Source organism: Thermobia domestica, chromosome 1 (assembly GCF_964235325.1).
Source record: "Thermobia domestica chromosome 1, izTheDome1.hap1.1, whole genome shotgun sequence".
In the NCBI taxonomy this organism is placed as follows: Eukaryota; Metazoa; Arthropoda; class Insecta; order Zygentoma; family Lepismatidae; genus Thermobia; species Thermobia domestica.
Genome location: NC_137454.1, coordinates 64,027,965 through 64,048,863, shown reverse-complemented (window position 1 = coordinate 64,048,863; position 20,899 = coordinate 64,027,965). Strand labels below are relative to the sequence as shown.

Genomic DNA, 20,899 nt, shown 5'->3' with positions numbered 1-20,899 from the left:
CTAGGAAAAATATATTTTAAGTGAAAAGTCTAAATACCAAATGTCATGTTTCTTACCTTAAGGGATTTCAAGATATGTTCATCGTATTATAACAATTGTAACCCCATCGTCTTTCTTCCTTTCTAGGGAAAATATAAAAAACGGTAAAACGCGTGTCTAATCATTTTAAATGGGAAGTCCATATACCAAATTTTATGTCTCCGCCCTTTACAGATTCGGAGATATGGACTTCTTCTTTTTCTAAACATTTTTCCCCAGTTAGCTGGAGTCAGCTTTTCGGATCACACTGTTCTCCACCTGTTTCTATCTTGTATCATATCCACTATGATAGTGCACTGTATATATTTCTTCACTCAATCTCTTAACTTCTTCTCTTGTCGGTCTAGCGCTCGTTTTCCGTCCAGTTCTACACAGAGCCGTAACTTGTGGGGGGCAGGGAGCAACTGCCCCCAGGGGAGCTAACATCCATTCGAGGGGGCTCAACTTTAAGGCAAAATGTTTTTATTCCATGTACGATACGAACATGAAATTATAAATGAAGCATCAAACAGGTTCACTACATTACATAAACAAAACAGCATACACAAGGTAGATAAAAAATTGTCGTGGGCCCATTTGAGTAAAAAATGACTACTATTAGGGTCCCTAGAAATAATATTTGTTCGTATGGCTTTGAGATTGGTTAATATTATCCTCTTAATTAACGTGTCATGTATGGAACGGACCTAGGAGCGTTCGGGAGGGCCCACAGGTTCCGGCGGACCACAAAGAGTAAGAGAAAGATGGAAAAACGGGGCTCGTATTTTCGAATTTTGCGGAAGGCCCCAAAACAACTTTTTCTAGGGGGCCCAAATATTAATGCTTCCCTACCTTCAGAAAAAATCTAAGTTACGGCGCTGATTCTACAACATTCACTAGGTAAGTTGCTATGTATTCCCAAGGTCGTTTTTCTACATGTCCAAATCATCTATAAGTCAACTTTCTTGCAGTTTTTCTACTACTGATCTCACCTTACTTGTTGCTCGTGTCATTTTATTCTTAATTTTGTCCTCCGGGTCACTTCACACATCCACCGTAGCATCTTCATTTCCGCAACATACAACTTCTGTTCCTCTCTCTTCTTCGTCGACCAACATTCCTCTTCATAAATGACAACTCTCACTACTGTTTTGTAAAAGTTTTCTTTATGTGTATTAGTAAATTACGGTAACTCTACTCCAGCCGCTTCTCTCCATTTTCTTCAACTACTGCTAAGTCTGCTGTTTACATCTTCTTCTATTCCTGACTTTTCCTGTAGATTGATACCAGGTATTTGAATTTCCTCGTCATTACTAAGGATGGCCAGAACCGGTTCCTGGTGGAACTGGTTTTCGGGTCTGAACGGATCCGGTTCTAGAAGATCCGGTTCCGGAACCGGTTTTTCGGATCCAGGTCTAGAACCGGTTCTTCGGATCCAGGTTTGGAATGTTTCTTCGGATCCAGGTCTGAAATGTTTCTTCGGATCCAGGTCTAGAACCGGTTCCGGAACCGGTTCTGAAAACCGGATATCCAAGACCCGGTTCCTTGCGGAACCGGTTCCGCTGGAACCGAAACTTTGTGGCCATCCCTAGTCATTATCACTCCTTCTTCCTACAGAAGTATTCTTGTATTCTCGATTACATTTCTCCTTGAAGGATAGTGTAGATATTCTGTCTTGGATTTACTAATTCTAACCCCCTTTGCTTTCCAATGCTCCTCTCCAGTTATATAATTTCTTTTGCAGTGCTGCCTTGTATGTCGTCTGCAAAGAGCATATTCTAAAGTGCTAATAATTGCCACCCTATGTTCCTATTTCCTTTTTAAATTTCCACAAATTCTTTCTTAGTAGTACCTTACGTTACAAATTCTGTATATGCTGCCTAAATTTGAAGTTATTAGCTTCATCGGTTTGCACTGGGCATTGATCACTCACTCACTCACTCACTCACTCACTCAGATTTCATGTTTCAAATATTGTAGGCATTCAGCAAAATTGTGTCGTCAGTCAAAAAAGATTGGAAACTGTGGCATTAATAATTTCACAATTTATTTCCGTTTTAGTAGCATGCGCCTCCCTTAAGTAGTTTCACCTCCCCTCCAGTTAGGAACTGTTGTTTACATTATATGGAAAACTATTTTTCAATAATTCAAGTTCGAATTGATTTCTTATTCTCTACATTTCGTATGCTAAGGTTAATAATTCAACCTATTTATTAACAAAATGGTATTAGGAAACTAGAATTCATTGTAAAATATACGATTTTAAATAATTTTATTTCGCAACTCAAGTGATAACTTCTCTGTTACCTATAGTGAAGGAATTTGAAATCAGAACAAGTATTCACAGGAATTGCGGTATATCTGAAAATTGTTTGCTACCTTTCGATGATTGCCTCAGCTTATCGTTTCCAAGATCTGAAGTCTTAAGAATGAAGATTGGCTCAATCACCGAAAGCTCGATGGCAAATAATTTTCGAACATGAATGAGACCCTAGGAGGATTTTTATTACTTGGATTACGATAGCTATAAGAAGTCAAGTTTCGTTTAATAATAGTGCAGTAATTTTTGTCAAGTTTAATCAAGAATAATTGTTTCAACTTGTCTACATTTATTTTATAAAGATAATATATAATTTGAAATTTCATAGAAGGTATAATAATAATCCGAAACTAAAGTAATGTTAAAGTATTATAAAAGAGATTGGGATGTTTCGAAATATGCATCTCCTCGTAATGAATTCAGTAAGAGCAATATTTCATGTATAAAGCTGAATATTTGTATGGTATACAAATCAGCATCACTGGCTTCGTATACTTTTAAAGTAATTGCAAAGAAAGAGGCCATAGAGTACTTAGATATTTTAAAATGTGTCTCCCAAGGAAGAGGGGGAGGGGTTAAATTTCATGTTAAAAATAGAGAATCTCATGAACCTCTCAAGTTAGGGGATGAAATATGGTGTATAAACTCTTTATTAAAAATAAGTGATTCGTGTTCAAAGTGCTTTTTTTTTTAAAAAAAAATAGAAAATTTAACTTCTAAAAGGGGAAGAAGAAGTTTCTGTAAGATTTTAATTTTTCATTTTATATTCACAAAGTGTTAAAAATAATGAAATGGTTGAACTGTTTAAAATCAGTTTCCGAAAATAGGATTTGGGTAGGAAAGGGATTTTAACACTACACTTTAGTGGAAATGCGTCTCCTAAGAGCGGAATCATCATCATCGTCATTATTATCATCAGTATTCTGCCATTATTGGCAGGTCACTTGTAGCAGCTGAGAAGCACCCATGCTCCACGGTCTTCCGCTAACTTCTTCTTCTTCAAGTACGATATTTTTGTTTTGATATCGTCCATTAAATGTAGTCACCTTTGACCCCCTCCCTCTATTCCCTGCCACCATACCTTCTAGCAAATTCTCCATGATAAGTTCGTTTTTAGCCAATGTCCCAACCAGTTTCTCTGCCTCTATTTAATACGAATATTTAAATTGTTCTTTTCTCCCTTATCATTTGTATCACTCTTATCATTCGTTTTCCGCTCGACCCAACTAATTCTCTACATCCTTCTCCACACCCATATTTCGAAAGCTTTCAATCGTTTGCCATCTTTTTCGAGTAATGTCCACGTTTCTGCCCCATACAATACAGTACAAAACTCCACACGAAGCATTTTGTAAGTATTTTTCTCAACTCTTTATTCAAGGTTCTACAAAATGGTATTTTCTTCCTCCGAAAGGCTTTATTCACCATTCCTATTCTTGCTGTTATTTCATGTTAGAAGGTATTTATTTAAAGGGTATTTAAATTTTTCACAAAGAAGAAGGTCTGCACTGTTTGAAATTATTTTTTTAAAGAATATATTAAGTATTTGAGATGACCCGGGTTTTCATCATTTCAGTTTGATTCAAATATGCATTCTAATTTGTGAAAGAGAGAGTCCAAGTATATCTTTGAAACATTCTCCATAAATCTGTTCCTTCCGCTCGGAGATCTGGTATTTTGAGCTAGTAGAAAATAAAATTAGAGAACTTGGCTGCATCACTAATCTTCTCAAACCACTATCAAATGGTGATTTAAAGCAAAACATACTCCTAGACGTGTATTTCATTATATATATAAAAAAAAAAAAGTTAGTACACCTCTCATGTATCTGGTAGAGACGTTCAGAACTAAATAACGTTCAGGAAATTCAGTATAAAATAATCATCATAAACCTGGGCTATGTTTAAGTATCATAAAACAATATTAGAACTAACGTAATATATCCGAATAGGATAATAGTTAGTGCACACAATCAAAACTTATAAACTTAAGCAGATAGCATTTGTTCTTGAAAAGAAATATGGCATGCCAGAATGCCTCTTTCGCACCACAAAAAATATATTCAAATTAATGGACCCCAAAGTATATAAAAAAACAGTCGAAGGAAAATTGTCTAGAAACTTTCCAGATACTTTCAAGGTGAAGGAACTGGAGATCTAAGTTATTTGTTAGCGAAACCTGCGAGTGACCAACATTAAAAAAAAAAAAGTTACGAAAGTTGGAACAAGTTTTTGAGTCAGTGGGCAAGAGTAATGATGCACTTACGTGTTTAAATTACATTTTTTTAAAAACAAATTCTCAAGTTTTCTGAAATTTACATACCTACAAGTGAGACGTGTACTTCCAACAGCAACTTACTTTTTCTGTTCTTCCGACGTAATTTATTATGTGAAAGAAATAACCAACAGTTAGAAGTTTCTAAGTACTTTGTGTTTTAAATTTTCGTATTTAGTTTACATTGCCTTAACAGGAGACTGTGAGACACTGTACACAATGGAAAGAAAAAAAAATCGAATCAAATCTTTAACGTAAATGATTATACCGTTTAGGCTAAAGGAGACGGATAAATAATTACTATAGAATAATTGGTGATATGAGAATGTAGGAAGAAACGAAGAAATCTCGAGAAAACATACAAACACACGATGCTGTCTACCACAAACTCACATGTCCTGGGATCGAACCAGAGACCCTTTGAATCAGAAAGACGTAGGCAAATGAATAGGAAAAGATGTAGGTACATGTAGACTATGGAAGTGGAGAAATATAGGTGCTGAAAGTACGAAGTTTAACATTTAAGAAAGTTTAAGCACTCACTTCATGTCTAATGTGGTTTGATTTTTTTTAAAAATATCATTTGGCTGTTTTTTTCCTTCTCCTTAATGTTGAATAACCTGGAAGGCAAAATCTATATTTTTGTATCTATTATTGAAATAAAATCACAACAGAAAGTGAAATGCTGTTAAATTTTAAAAGTACAAGCTTTATTTAACCTTCGTCAGCTTCCAGCTCGTTGTAAGAGTAAAAATGATTTATCACTATCTAGAACAAGAGCATTGATTTCTAGCTGAATTTTTTGTGACGTCACCATTTGCTACTACATTCTGAGCGAAGCACATAGAAAGGTTAAGGAGCAAATAGGTGAGACAGTGGTGACAAACAAACGGCAACATCGAAGGCGTGATCGATGATTTGGAAAATGCATTGCTCGTGCCTCCAGGACTTCTTGTGTACCGCTAACGCTAGGTTTTATTCCATTCCCCTAATTTACTCCACTTGTTATTTGTGTCCTTTCTCCGATCGTAAACACTTGATCCTACGCCATACGTCGGCCAATTGGAAATGACTGATCTAGAGGATCAAGTTAATCCAGGAGCGGCTCGGTAATGTAGTCGCGAAGTTACATACCTTCCCAATTAACACAAAGAAATATTTAAAAATATATCGAAACATTTATTTCTGTGTTCGAATGAGGGTTATTTTAATATGGTATTTGCAACCCTGATTGTTGCCCATGAGAGATTTAACAACGTAGCATAAATTATAATGCTCGATGTTACCTTCTGTCATGTGTTCTAGCTTGGCTCTTTCTTGCGTTTGCCTACCTCACAGAAGAGTCCTTCGAACGCCTCACGTACAAAGTAATCACACTTTTAACGTGACTGAAAACTTCTCTTTCCAGCAGACGGGTTGATGAATAGGGTGGAACATTAACCTGTGTGCTGTCGCCCAATCCACACGATGAAAGTGGAAGGGACTTTCCACTTCAAGAAAAAAGGGAAGAAAAAAAACTGACACACATTGTTTCCAGGATGAGAGGGACTCCACAGTAGATTGCATATTTTGTGATGTTCCTATCCTATACATATCATTATGAAAGAAGAATTAAAATATTGTAATAATACACCTTACAATTTCGGGATTTAATTGCACCTGGTGTATGTTTACGTAACTTTGCAAAACTCATTTAAGAAACAAATGAATGTTCTTGACCGACATTTTAAATTGATCTACCTCTGAAATGTTACTGTGAAAACAAGCATGCGAAGCCACACATAAATATGTGAGTATTACAGTTGTAAATTTAAAAAAAAAATAATTATGAGATACCAAAAGCAGAGAATAGTCATTTTCAAATCATGTAGGGAGGTAGGATTAAGAGCAAGGCAGGGAACACTCACGGGGAGCTCAATAAATTACATAGCCATAGTATTAGCTGTAATTTGACGTTGTAACTTCTGAGATTGTACTACTGCTAAAAATGAGATATTTACGATGACATTCGCTGAAATCAGGCAAGAGAAGTACAGTCGCGTTACACCTGTGAAAATTCACAAGTAACCTCTTAGGCTGTAATCAGTTCATTCAGAAACAGCAAGGTTTAAGATAGTGATGGGTAAACTACGGCATGCGGGCTGAGTGCGGTCCTCTGAAAAGTTCTATCCGGCCCGTGACATGATTCCTACACATAATTTCAAGAATTAAACTTCACTTACGAGAATTAGTGCACCCCAGTTTGAATCAAATTGTGAGAAATTTAGAAATGCGTTCACAATTTCATTCATTACACTTCCCTTCATAATCTTTCAATCATTAATAGCGCTTAGTATTACAAGAACTTTGTAAACTGCACCGTTGTTCTTTATAATAAATTATACTGGCCCACCTAAGTTTTTTTCCACTTGTTTCTTTAGTTCAGTTTCCCATCACTGGATTAAGACATGTTAAACTTTCAAATTTGCAGACTATGTGGAAAAGGAAATTAGATATACTTACAAAAGTTGTGAGCAGGTCACACTTATGAGTTCCACCAGAAAGTGGATTGGATTCATTGCATTGATTGATATCTATGGAGTCCAAGGGGAAGAAAACAGCCACTACACCTCTGCAAAATAAAAAATTAAAGAAATATACTGTTAAAAGATTGAAGAAAACAGCTTATATCGGTAAAAGCATAGTAACATGTTTAAAAGATACAGGTACATAGTTAAAAGATAAATTTGAAAAACGAAATTATAATTCATTACAGAAAGCCATTAAAAAATCCATTTTATATAGTGTTATTCATTAGTTATAGATAGGTTAAATTGATATCATGCATGAACTTTCCCTTGAACATTTCCCATTTCAATACGTATAAAAGTCAAAATTCATACGCGAACTAAGACAATGGTTCTCTGATACCAACTCGCTTCTCAGAATCTACAATGAATGGGCCATCTATTTACTTCAGAATACAAAACAAATCAAATTTTAAAAGATTAGATAATCATATGCTGCCTCAACCAGTATTACCAAGACACTGGTACAAACTACGAGGAAAATTTCCCTCTTACACCTGTAGGCTGGCTTCACACATGTAATATTTCATATAAATGTGTATAGCAGAAACACATTTAAGAAGACACGCAAAAATTGCACGATTTGAATGAAATTCACACAGTTGAATGTTTCTTTTCAGAGGACACACTAATCTTAGTTTGAAGGTTCCAGCATATCGGTGTCTGGAGAGGATATTCTACTAGTAGTTTGAAGGTCATTATGTAAGACGACAAGTGAAGTAGCTCATGCAAATCCGTTCATGTATATTAGAATCAGTGTTTGCAATGTCAGGTTGACGCTAGTGCAACTAGAGCCATTGTGGCTGCCCATATGAACAAACGAATTTTAAAAAATCGATTGTTAGAGGCAAGTTTATGCTCCCACATTCCTCTCGCACGATTATCCTTGATACCTGCTCATCTCCGAACGTCTTCGGCGATGTCGGGAGAGCCTGCAGTGGTAAGGCAAATAGAAGGAAGTGATATTCAGCGATAAGTCTCGTGCCTGTTATGAACACAGAAAAAAAATAACGTGTGTCTGCACTCACTGTACAGTATCTACACCAGGCATTCTGGTAAGAGAGAAATAAACCACAAATTCCACTCATCTTCCGTTCTGTATTCAGCGATGTATGACTGCTGCGTCTTATACTTGTGACATTGAATCATGTTCTCTGACCTTATCTGGACACTTTGACAATCCATCTTTACCAGAAACGTAATCCAATAGAGCACATGTGGGACATATCTTGACCGCCACCAAAGCTTAAGCAACAACAGTAGCCCAGCTACGTTTAGATCTACCGGAGCTTGGGATTTATCTAGATAAACACCCAATATTTGTATTATTAGCTTCCATTCCGAACAGGGTCACTCTATGATATACGCGCTATTAAGATGAGTACTGTATGCATTTTAAACATTCTGTATAACAAGTTTGGATTGTTCTATGTCTTTCTTATTGTTGGAACCATTATAACCTATCGTCGTCTAATTGTGCAGTGACTGTTCATCAAATCCGTGAATACTTACCAGCGTGTTGTAAGTGTTCCCACCAGTGTATATACATATATGATACTTTATCAATTATAACAACTTACTCCTTCATAAATTTACTTTGTTCTAAATTACGTACTGCACACCTAAAGTCAGTTCCTATCACCCTGTGTATCTATTTATGTCGTACATTCGTGAGGAGAGTGTTCGGAAAACTAGGAGTAGACTGCACCTAGCGTAGGACCACTAAAATCTGTGAAGAACTATCACTATTTTGTTTTTTGTCCATAATTTTTAAAAACTGAAAATCTGTGGTTTTGCAGCTTCACAAGTCCAAAGGTTCCTTCTTCACAGATCGCTTCCACCTTGTCCGAGTTATAAACTCAACAATTGGTAGAAAAACGACAAAATATTCGTTCATTATAACTTGCATTTTCTAACCATCCTAAGGTCTTGAAGACTTATCTCAACAAAGATAAGTGTTGACACGACGATGGCTTTAGTTATTTACTCTTGAGATATTACATTCTCCAGACACGAAACACTTGAAGGTGAGATAGGGCAGAGAGTCTGCATGCATCAATTAATTCATTATTCCGTCATTCGTATGATTGATAAGGATTTTTTTTTAAAGATCTCTCATGACTTATGATTGAATTAGGGGCCCCACACACCATGTGTTCTCCTTACACAACAATACCGCCAGGAATCCCTACCATGGTATATAGCTCACAGTGAGTGACCCCAAAAATGAGGAGTAGTGCACTCTTCAGTGACAAGTCATGGTTCAATTTGGAGAATGATTCTCACCGTCTTGTTTGGAGGGCACCTAAACACGTTGAAAGAGACAGATATTAAGGCCTTGGTATCATGAATTCCAACAATGGACAACCCCATCTAAGATACAAAGGAATGTAATCTTTGAACAGTGTGTCTTACCGTTCCATGGTGCATATAGTCCTGAATTTCATTTTATGGATGATAATTCACGTCCGCAAAGAGCAAAGTTGATGGAGAATTACCTGCAACACCTGGATTAAGACATCACCTGTTTTGGGTGACCAGCATGGCCACTGCATATCAATCCCATTGATGGCCTGCGAGAACGGATTGCAGCCATAACACGCTCTCAACAGTCAATTGTTGAACTGCGCAGCGCGGTGCTTTTCTACAAGAACCGCTTGCTTGATGATGTAATCAGTAGCATGGATGCACCTTAGCAGCCTGCATGGCTGTTCGCGGTAACCACACTCCGTGAACACTTTTATCAAGAAAAACATGAACTTGTGACGACCACACATATGACATTCGTGTATTCAGTCACATTTTTCAGTGTTTATGTGTCATTGCAAGCGTTTGTTTTGTCCACAGTAGAAACATTTTGGTGCAAATTGTTCATGATTGTCACTGTTATCCACAAATTTCCTAAATTTTTGGACATGAGCGTATATAAATGTATGTAGTCGTATTTTGATATTAGTTGAGCAGTTTAAGTTTTCGTTTTATTTTTTTTTAAAAAAGTCTTTGAATAAATTAAGAATCTAATGGAGGCAAACAAAAAAGAAAAGAGACTGAGTTTTCGAAATGGTGGAAACCAGGAAAAAACTGAAAAAAAGAGAATTGAATCAACTTGAAGAAGAAATAATCGAACTTTGGAAGGATATGGTATCTCTTCAACCGCATGAATTGATAACCATAGAAGGAAGGAAGAAAGAAAGAAAGAAAAAGAACTGCCAGAAGATAAATGTCCCGCGGCAAAAGAATTGATTAATAGGCTCCAATCGACTTTGAAATCTTCAAAATCTTCGACAGTTGTTGATACAGATTCTCCTCTTCCTATGTGCTTTTCTCATTTTATTCCGTCTGGTCTCTTAACAGCGGGAAATGGGAGACTTACTCAACGGAAGGGTTGCCAGATCATACAAAAACTTAATACACCCTAGTAGTAAAAGGCAAACTTTTAAGCCTCTGTCATCCTAATAATAATAATAATCTTCATTTCAGTGCCGCGAACAGCTTTTTGGCAAAAATACAGCACGTGGTATCAGAGCACTACATTGCGAAGGAACAATAACACGTACTAATAATAATAGTAACATAGATAATAGAACATAGCGTCGAATAATAGTAAAATAATAAATAAGAAAACTGTGAAAAGAGGACTATTAATATAAAACATAATGTAGATAAAAGTAAGTTAAGCAGATATAATTTTATGATAAAAAGGCCTTGTGTCCATCTTAAACACAAACTAAACACACTTTCTTACAAGGCTCCAGGAGTAGTAGTCTGAAGAAGTGAGTGATATACTTCCGAAACTGTAACATTTCTAGTTAATTTATAATAAAGATTATAGACAGCTTTGTAAGAAAGCAGGGGCGGATCCAGGACCGACTTCTGGGGGGGGGCGGTGAGTTGTCATACTGTTACTTTTAAGGGTTCCAAACTTTGGGATGGGTTTTATTTATATATATAAAATAAGAAAGTTTCCTCTTCTGGTGGGGGGCGATCGCCTCGATCGCTCCCCCCTTGGATCCGCCCCTGTAAGAAAGTGTGTTTAATTTGTGTTTAAGAAATAATTTCTTGTCAAGGCTGTAAAAATTATCAAGATTTCTATCTATCTAAAACAACGAAAAGCTAAGAACAGCAGTCTTAAAAGTTACAATTTAGCTTAATGTTTCAAAACGTAATTGCTTAAAAACTGTCAATGAGATCTCAAAATTTTCACTTGCTTAATACACTAAGTCTAAAATGTGATTAAAGAATCTGTCAATCTTTTTTAAAATTTCACATTTCTAATTCAGAGGGACTAAAATTGTGTTATTTCTTATGTTATGACTCGGTACATTAAAACCTATGTTTCGTAAACAGTATTCACTGATATAAACATTATCCAGTACTTTTTGCATGCATACTCTGTCGAAATTTTTCTTCTATTCACGACATTCTCTAAATCCCAATAATCATCCCCATATTCATAGCTATGTGAATAGTGGCTCATTTTAATCTTAAAACTTAGCAGTCAAATAAAACATTTTTGCACAGATTCTATCTTGTTTGTCAAAGTTTTAGAAATGTTGTTCCAAATTACCGAACCAAATTCTAGTTTTGGTCTTACAAGTAATTTATATAAATATACATATGCTTTATCTCTTTGAAATACAGGCCACTGTTTAAAAATAAAACCTATTATCCTTCTGACACTTTGTACAATACAAATTATATGGTAAGAAATCTTTAACTAACTGTCCCTATTTCCACACCATTTACTTCATATTTACTGACATAATAGGTATATTAAATTTTATTGGTGTATGTTATAAATTTTGTTTTCTTATTAATTTTAGAAAACTGCTTCTATAATAATAATAATAATAATAATAATAATAATAATAATAATAATAATAATAATAATAATAATAAATGTCACTACTTGTACTGGCACTTGCCTGTATAACGACGTCCTTGAATAATTGTATAATACGGTATGATGTTTGGGGTACTCAAATTCAAAATAATAAATATTATTTTTTTGAAATATAAGCAACTTGAACTTTTACTTAAGCATGATATTAACCTATAATGTACAGCGGGTCAACGCTCTGGCCGAACAATTAATTATCCATAATAATACAGCACTTAGCGACATTGAATGAAAGTAATACGAAGTCATAATGAAATGTAGGCCTACTTGTTCATGTGAAAAATTACAGTTTTACAAAACATGGTGAAATTTGTGGCTTTGGGACCATCCCGGAGAGTCGACATCGTTACATTGAAAAGGTAAGCGATACCTTAATGCTTGGTATTCCCGCGTTTTTTTTAGCGTCATATTTTTGCTCAAACTTGGAAATTTAACTCCGAATTAACCACGATTTGTTTAATTGAGTTAATTTTAAAAAATTCAGAGACCAATAACTTTGAATTAAACACGATTTCTCATTATAGACGCTCAGATTATCCAAGTTCCCCTGTATTTTAAACAATTAATTAAGGTCTCATGTAAATCAGTAATGTTATGTGCTTATTTATATTTCACAATAGCGTTCAGAGTTGACTTGAATTATAAGACCCTTATTTACTTCCCTCAGTATATTTATTCTTTATTTACAGACACTTGGTACATTCTAATCTTTTTATTTGTGGGTTTTGAGCGTGGGGTTTAATTTTCTAGTGAATCTGAGCTGTTTGAGTCAGTAATGAATCAGATTTCACTAGGACCAGTCCGACAAGCATTTATTCGAAAAACACAGTCAATATCATTTGAAACAGCGTTTCATTAGATAATAACGAGATATGATTTGTGTTGTATGTGTAATATACACAAATATGTTCTATCATTTTATCGTGTTCAGTGCCTGAAAAGTTCTAAAAGTTTCTATCAATTCACTACCTCAATTCACAATAACTTTTCATTTTTGCAGCGGAAGATGGCATTGGTCTGCTTCGATAAGATATTTCATATAAATCAAGATATTTATTTTTGAGATTTTTTTTTTAAAAAAAAGAATTCTTTATCTGGAGGTTAATTTCAAGGTATTTTTAAATCCAGTATGGAAATTTTAATGATTTTGTCTACGTAATTCTTGATAGCCATGTGAGAACAATAACCAGATACATAGTCATGCCCACCAAAAATTTTCTGAGGGGGGGGGGACAGTATCTTTCACTCGATATAGTGGGCCGAATTTAAAGAAAGGCTGATAGCACTGCACCCCTCCACAATTTTTCATTGTCACATGACACGAATTAAAGTGCTGCAATTTAGGATAAATCCTATCGATGGTGGGTAGCACGTTCTATTCCAGCGACACGAAAAATCCTATTTATGGTAAAAAGGACAAAATTTATTAATATGAATGGGGCTTCTAGGGCGATAATTTGACTTGTACATTTCATGACAGTACAATAAATTTAAGACCAGTGAAGCATATTATTCAAGTTCATGTCTTCAATTGAGCCGCCCAATTTCAAAACATCTCTTGTACACTTTTTTGAAACGTGTTTTTTCATGGTTTTTATTTGTTAATATTTAATTTCAGCTGATTTATACCATTTAATGTGTTCAGGTATTTATTTTACACATTATAAAACTTATTTTGCTTATTTTCATGTGTAGAATATAGGATAATAACAAAAAAGACCTGATTTCCAGAGAGTTTTGTAAAACAATCAAGATATATTTTGGAATCGAGCAACATAATTATGAGTTGAATTGTTTTCCATTTTGACACCAAAAATGGGCCTTGAAGAGTGCTGTTAAGAAGCTCCAACCTGCTGATGATATCTCTACCCGTTATGATCCCATCAAACGTAGCCGTTCTTCAAAAACCACAAAAGCACACTGCTGATCCTGAAGATATGTTGACAATTTCTTCAGTCTTCATCTCTACCAATGTAGAGAGAACTTCTTTATAATGTTCAACAACTCCCGTTATTTGAATGAGTCTGCAAATCCACCTAGTGGGACACAAGGGTTTAATGTTTACAATGTTTGAGACAGGACCACCAGCATTAACCATGATCAGAGAAGAAATTTTGACCTCACTGAAAGTGACTGCGAAAACAGTTCATGCACTCACTGCAAAGGGTTTCTCACTGTTTCTGACGCACTACAGATATCCTTAATCATAAGATTAGCACAGTGAGCTCCACAATGTACGTACAAGGCAAAAGGTTGCTGTTTACATATGATAGATTGTACACCAATATTTGCACCACTCATATTTCGAGCGCCATCATAAGCTTATCTTCTGAGTTGTGCAACGGGAATCTGGAGTCTCACTATCGCATGCAGAATTTTCTTCAATTAATCGTAATTCTTTTCCTATTTCAGGAATCATTAATTGACAATCGACGTTTCTATTACAGTATTTAATATTTTTGCGTTCGTATTCCAGGAAAAATGTCTTGGAAAGTAGGAAGAATTGAAATAACTGAAATAAGTTGAGCAGTTGAACAATGTGATTACATTAGACTATCATCTACCAGCAATGATCACAGGTATAAAGGTCTTTCTCCGCACCAGCACAAATGGTGTGTTCACATTCTTCTCCTCACCGATGTCGTCTTCCAAATAGAACCGTTCATTCTCTTTGGTGCACTGGTTACTTAACTCTTATTATTAGATGATTAGACTTGTTTTTTCAAAGTATAATTTCTTCTTTGGTCTTAAGGTAACTACGTGATGTTCCACTTGTATTGCTAGATTGAATTTTGTCGCCAGAAAATATCATCCGACGTTTCATTTGCACCTTACGATTGCATATATCATGGCTAAGTTTAACTATTCTAGCATTTAGATTTACAGATGACTAAACACGCGTTTACAAAACACCCTAACCTTGGATTCCAAACATGTTTTCGCGCCGTAGAATCGCAATTAGCGTAAACACCAAACAGCTTTCAACTCTTCAAACTTTAAACTGTTCATGGTGTAGTGAAATCAATAACTTACCTTTCATTAGTTACACTGGTATTCTCGTGAAGACAGGCCAATGAAAACTTTCGTACAAAGCAAACACGCTCAGCACTTCTCACAGAACTATGGTCAGTATCAACCACTTAAATTCCACCTCTGCACATATCTTATAATATCTTCGGTATGGTTTTCCCTACTTATGTAAGTTTTGATGCTTTCCCTCTAATGCTATTGGCAGGTAAAAGTATTTCGGACTAGAATCCTGGTTTCTCTAAGTAATACAACATACGTCAGATACAGTCTCTTTGTCTCTCTATTTTAGCTTCCCCATACGAGGTAGTTTACCAAGCTCATCAAGTCTTCGTAAATTTTATTTCGTCAACTCTAATAAAAAATTCTTTAACTAAAATTCAATAATTTGCCATATTAATCACTTCGTAAGTTCGAGGGTTAAGGAACTTAAAGATACTACCTTCTTAATTGGGGACGTGTAACTAAATAATTAAATAGCCAGTAATATAACTAAGGACACACTTGTCACCACAAAACTTAGATGAACTTCTCTTTTAAGAATGACAATGACGATGTGGGTAGGTTATACAGAAATAAAGATAGGGAAATCTGTAGATTTGTTATATTTTAAATAAACTGATTTTCGGTATTATGATCATTCAACAAATATTTCCACTTACAAAAGTTGCAATATTAAGGACAATAGTAACATACAGTAAAATCTGCACAGAGAAAAATCCTTTCTCCGGACAGAGGTATATTGTACAAATATACGGCATTCTCTTGCTTACTGTAGAAATCAGTACGGAGCATACGTTATCCGTATGCTACATAAGCACTGCCCTTAGATGTTACATCATGCCGTTGCAGGATGTCTGACATCTAACAGTTTTCCGTATATTACATGCATATACTTACGTTATCTTTGTTAGCTATATGTTATATACGTCCATTTGTATGTGAGATCCTGACCTCCTATATTGTTTCATACGGAAAGTACGTATAGATGGAACACTTATACGGAAAGTATTATAAAACATGCGTTTTCAGTTATACGTCTGCTGTACGTTAAGTCCAAAAACTACAGGAATTACTCATGTAACCTATCTTTTTAAGTACGCCACCTACAGTTTTTTCCTCAGTGTGTTAATTTGGCCACTTCTCTAAATTGAATACCTGCTTATCTAGGTCACGTTTATCTTTGAAACTGTATTTTCTCATACGACATGCATTAATTATTACTGTGTAAGTTAGTCACCTGTCTATATTGGAACTTGGTTGTATTGAAGCAGCATTTGTCATATGCTGTTCAAGATAAATTTATCTGTGTATGTTGGTCACTCAAAATACTATATTGTTATTTTTCTGAACTCTTTCATATATCAGGGAGCCGCGGTGGCTCAGTGGTAGATCGTTCACCTCTGGTGCATGGGGTCCCTGGTTCAATCTCAGCTCGCGCCAAGTGAACTTTGTGGTAGACAAACACCATGTGCGTGGGTTTTCTCGGAGGTTCTCCCGTTTCCTCCCACTTCATTCCACTATTTCATTCATTTCTCATTATCACCGTCTCCTTTAGCCTAGCAGGCATAAACATGAGACGTGAAACTCAAATATTTCATTTTTCTTTTGTATCTCCTATATCTGAGGTAAATGAAAATGGAAATTCGGAAGCATGCATTCCCACGATTTATCATGTTTGTTAAATGAGCAGAATATTACCGCTATTAACGAGAGGGTGAATAGAAATTTAAGTAGAACTTGTATATCCTTACCCTGTATGTTTTGGGAAAGCTAATGGATATATCGAGACCTTTCTTCAATGAAGAATTTTAGTAATTTCGCAAAATTCTCAATGTTAGAGCTAACTATTTCAACCGTGATATCTGATGGTTATCAATAAGTTCCCAACAGGTAAATGAACTTATGAGTTATTGACACGCTTAAGATTTTGTCAAAGCATCTTTTATTTCAGGGTAAAAACTTGTAGCTCATTAAAAACAGATAGTTAAGCTTGAAATTGGAAAGTGTATATGTAGCAAAAAGAATAAAAGATATATGTAGGATATAAAATGAACCATCATGTATAAAATTATTACGTAACAATTGACTTGCTACGAAGCACAGTGGACGTAATAAAAAAAAAGTTAAAATAGGGGATTATTTTGCAATAGAAAGGAGCATTTACAAATATTAAAAAAAATCCTTTAAATTGTATACACGTTATTTCATTTAATATTTTCTCCTCTTTTTTGTGTTCAATATGATTAATTCAGGGCGTCATAGTATCAGTTTCTATAGACTGCGTACATGTGTTTCAATTTTATGATTGCCTGTGTGTTTGTGTTAGTCTGGTATTCAGGAAGAACTAAGATATACGGTAAATGCACTGTAGTAATTTTCTTAGCAGTGTATACACTTATGATTTACTCCAAACAATGATTTAAAAGTAGTTGTCTTGTTACTCCTTATTAAAGCTTTCCTATGAAACAATACTTTAAGTTCTGATCTACAGCAAACGCATATATAATTCTGATCTACAGAGGATGGACAAAAATATGTAAACACCTGAAAAATTGCACATTAGCTTTATTAATAGCGAGTAGGACCACCTTTGGCACGAACGGCCTGCAGTCGATGGGGAATGGAGAAATACAGGTCGCGTATGGTTGTCAAAGGGATGTTGTACCATTCTTCCGCCAAAGTAGATGCAAATTGTTGTAGAAACGACGGTAGTGGGTAGAGGGCTCGCACCTTAGTTTTCAAAACTGACCACAAGGGCTCAATGATATTGAGGTCTGGCGATTGTGGAGGCCATGGCATGTGACAGTTCATCTTCGTGCTAATCAAACCAGTCCTGAACAATGCGAGCTGTATAAACAGGGGCTCTGATCTTCAAACACGGCATTACTATCTGGGAACAAAGTTTGCACCATAGGATGCAGCTGGCCACTCAAAAGGTTACACAGTCCTTGGTAGTGACATGTCCATACAAAGTTATGATGTGTCCGGCAGAATACCAAGATATGGCTGCTCAAATCATCAGTGAAGCACCGCCATGCTTCACTCTTGGTAACAGACAGTCTGTATCGTTTATTGTACGCTTGTGGTGGCGTTCTCCACACGTAAACTTGGCCAGAAGTTGGAAACAATGTAAAAGAAGACTCATCCTACCAGAGAAAGTCTTCCACTGTTCCATTGTCCAGTTTTTATGGGTGTTGCACCACTGTCTTCGTATAGCAGCATGATCAACAATCACGAGTGGTTTGGGAATTGCAGATCTACCCTGCTTGTGGAGTTCTCTTCTGATTGTTTTTACGCTAATAGGGTTTATAAGCACTGTATTCAACTCAGCTGCGACTTTTGGAGCCGTGGTGATCTGTTTGGTGACAATTCTAATCAATGTGCGTGTGCCTCTGTCATGCAACACACACTTGCACCCACGCTAGTGCTTCGCTGATTCTGGTTTTCCGGAACACTCATAGGCAGTCATAATGTCGAGACTGTGCCTCTTGATACACCAAACATTTTCACTACTTTCGTCATGGAAGCTCCCACCATACGCGCATCCACACTTTATCCTCTTTGAAACTGTCAGCTCAGACATGGTTCACGATAACCTACAAGAACCAGTCGCTGAACTGTAACTAGCCTATCTGTTCGATTGGCGGGGTTGTATACCTCACAGGATGTGCTGACAACTTAAGCGACACCTAACACTCATACGCAAATCGTGTTTGAAATGGCAACCTCTTTTATACTAGGTGTTCCCATATTTGTGTCCATCCCCTGTAAATCACGTCGGGCACCTGTCTAAGTTGGATACTTTTCAATGGTAACGAGTAATGTATATTCAATGTAATCTGTTAGATTCTATTATTCCAAAAAAAAAAAAAAAAAAGTAACATGTCTATGTTGGTTACCATCGGTTAGCCAACATAGACATGTTACATTTTTTTTTGGAATAATAGAATCTAACAGATTACATTGTATATACATTACTCGTACATACATGGTCTACCAGTCTTTTCATGAGTGGTTAATCTACTAATCTCTGCTCACTTATTAAATAATAACTAGTAGTAGAGTTACGGTATGATGGTGTATATAAAAACTTAGCTAAGTTCTGTGGAGTTCTGTGTTACAATATGTAGTGTTTTACTTTTAAAAAATGCTTTCGGATGATAAAAGGATTAATGGTTAAGTAGTTTTGGCGAGTACCTTAAACAAACGAAAAAACACATAAACTTTACTATTTATGATACAGAAATGTAGCAGAATGTCTTGCAATGGGTATTAACACGCAGAATCGTACTGGAAATGATAGCAACGCTGGAATCATATGCCTCACACTTGTAGTGAAAGTGATAAGTACCGCCTAAAATATTACGCCAGTGCCCGTCTTATTTGTCACGTGAGAGTGCGTTTTCAAGAAGATTGATTTTCGATCTAATTTTTCGCTGAGAAGACTTAAGGGGTAAGTGAAAACTTGCACATTTTTATTCTATAATCTTGCTATAGAATTAAAACTTACATATCAAAAATTGCTATAATGCAATTTTGTTTCCTGCAAAATCTAAAAGATCGTCGATACATCAAATTATGTGTATGTTTTACAAATGACAGGAGAGGAATGCCGCACAATTACTGTGTCATAATTCCACGTTGTATTCATCTTGAACTCTGGCAATTTACAATGCACATTAGATTTTTAATACGTACAAATTTAAATGTAGGAAAAGAAAATGGAAATTTGTCGTATAAAGCAATCTAAGTGCCACTTTATGAACATTTCATTTTCAAGGAGAAACATCTTTTCAAGTGCTGCTGATTCCAAGGACAGAGGGGCGTCATTTAGAGGGGCGTCATTTAGAGGGGCGTCATTTAGAGGGGCAGGAAATTTCCCCCCTCCTACAAGAGTTTGAGGCATACATATACTTTGATCGATTGCCTACCAATACAAAACATGAAAGTATTATGTCGGTGGTGCTCTTGCCCCTCTCAAGCGAAGTCTGAAATGACGCCCCTGCGAGGACAGATGAAGAATTGTTGTGTGATGATGATTAATTAGAACTTATCAATTTCTGGATATTATGTGCATTATTTATAATGATTTCGGATAAGATTAAGAGTTGTGGTATCATAATGTGCTTTGGTCAAACTAGTTCAACGCAAAATCCAGTGGTTAGGACTCATCAGAAGATTATATGTGTGACTTCTGTATGAAGTAAATAAACCTAATATGAATAATGAAATAAACCTAAATAGATTGTAGTGCATTGCGTCCAATTATTACATCCAAACGTATTTTCTTTTACCCCTCTTAGATTGCAGAAAAGTTTACGTTAATCAAAAGAACTTATATTATGTTTCTTAATGATGCAGATGGGAGAGGTGAACTGAACGAGGATTATCTGCAATACTAAATGTAAAAACAAGTAAAAATTGGTACCAAATTTAATAACAACTGGCAGTGTAGCTGATGCAAGAACATCGAGAAGATCATATACATCTCGAGAACACCAAAGAACACTGCCAGAGTTAATGAGATGTTCGTGTGAAGCCAAAGAAATCAGTGCTTCGAGGAGTTAGTGGAAGTCATCTTACGCGTTATGCAGTTGCCACCATTCTGACGATGGATGTCTCTTTTAAGTCATGAAAACCACATTACATACAACAATTGTTTCTTGATGATTGTTATAGACTCATGGAGATCGAAAAAATTTTCTTGAGTTGGTATTATGATTGTCTCGAACTGTTAACATTGTGTGAAGTTATGATACAGTGTTTCATGGTGATGAATTTGTGAACAGG

At 35.7% G+C, this 20,899-nt stretch overlaps 1 protein-coding gene across 2 annotated transcripts in view; it reads right to left on the bottom strand.

Annotated features, from left to right (window-relative positions):
- smog (G-protein coupled receptor 158 smog) overlaps positions 1-20,899 on the bottom strand; it is a 337,058-nt gene that overhangs the window by 109,090 nt on the left and 207,069 nt on the right. For both annotated transcript variants that reach the window (XM_081757949.1, XM_081757953.1), the window contains exon 3: positions 7,115-7,223. In XM_081757949.1, the coding sequence (XP_081614075.1) occupies positions 7,115-7,223 (109 nt within the window). The remainder of the gene's footprint in view (positions 1-7,114; positions 7,224-20,899) is intronic.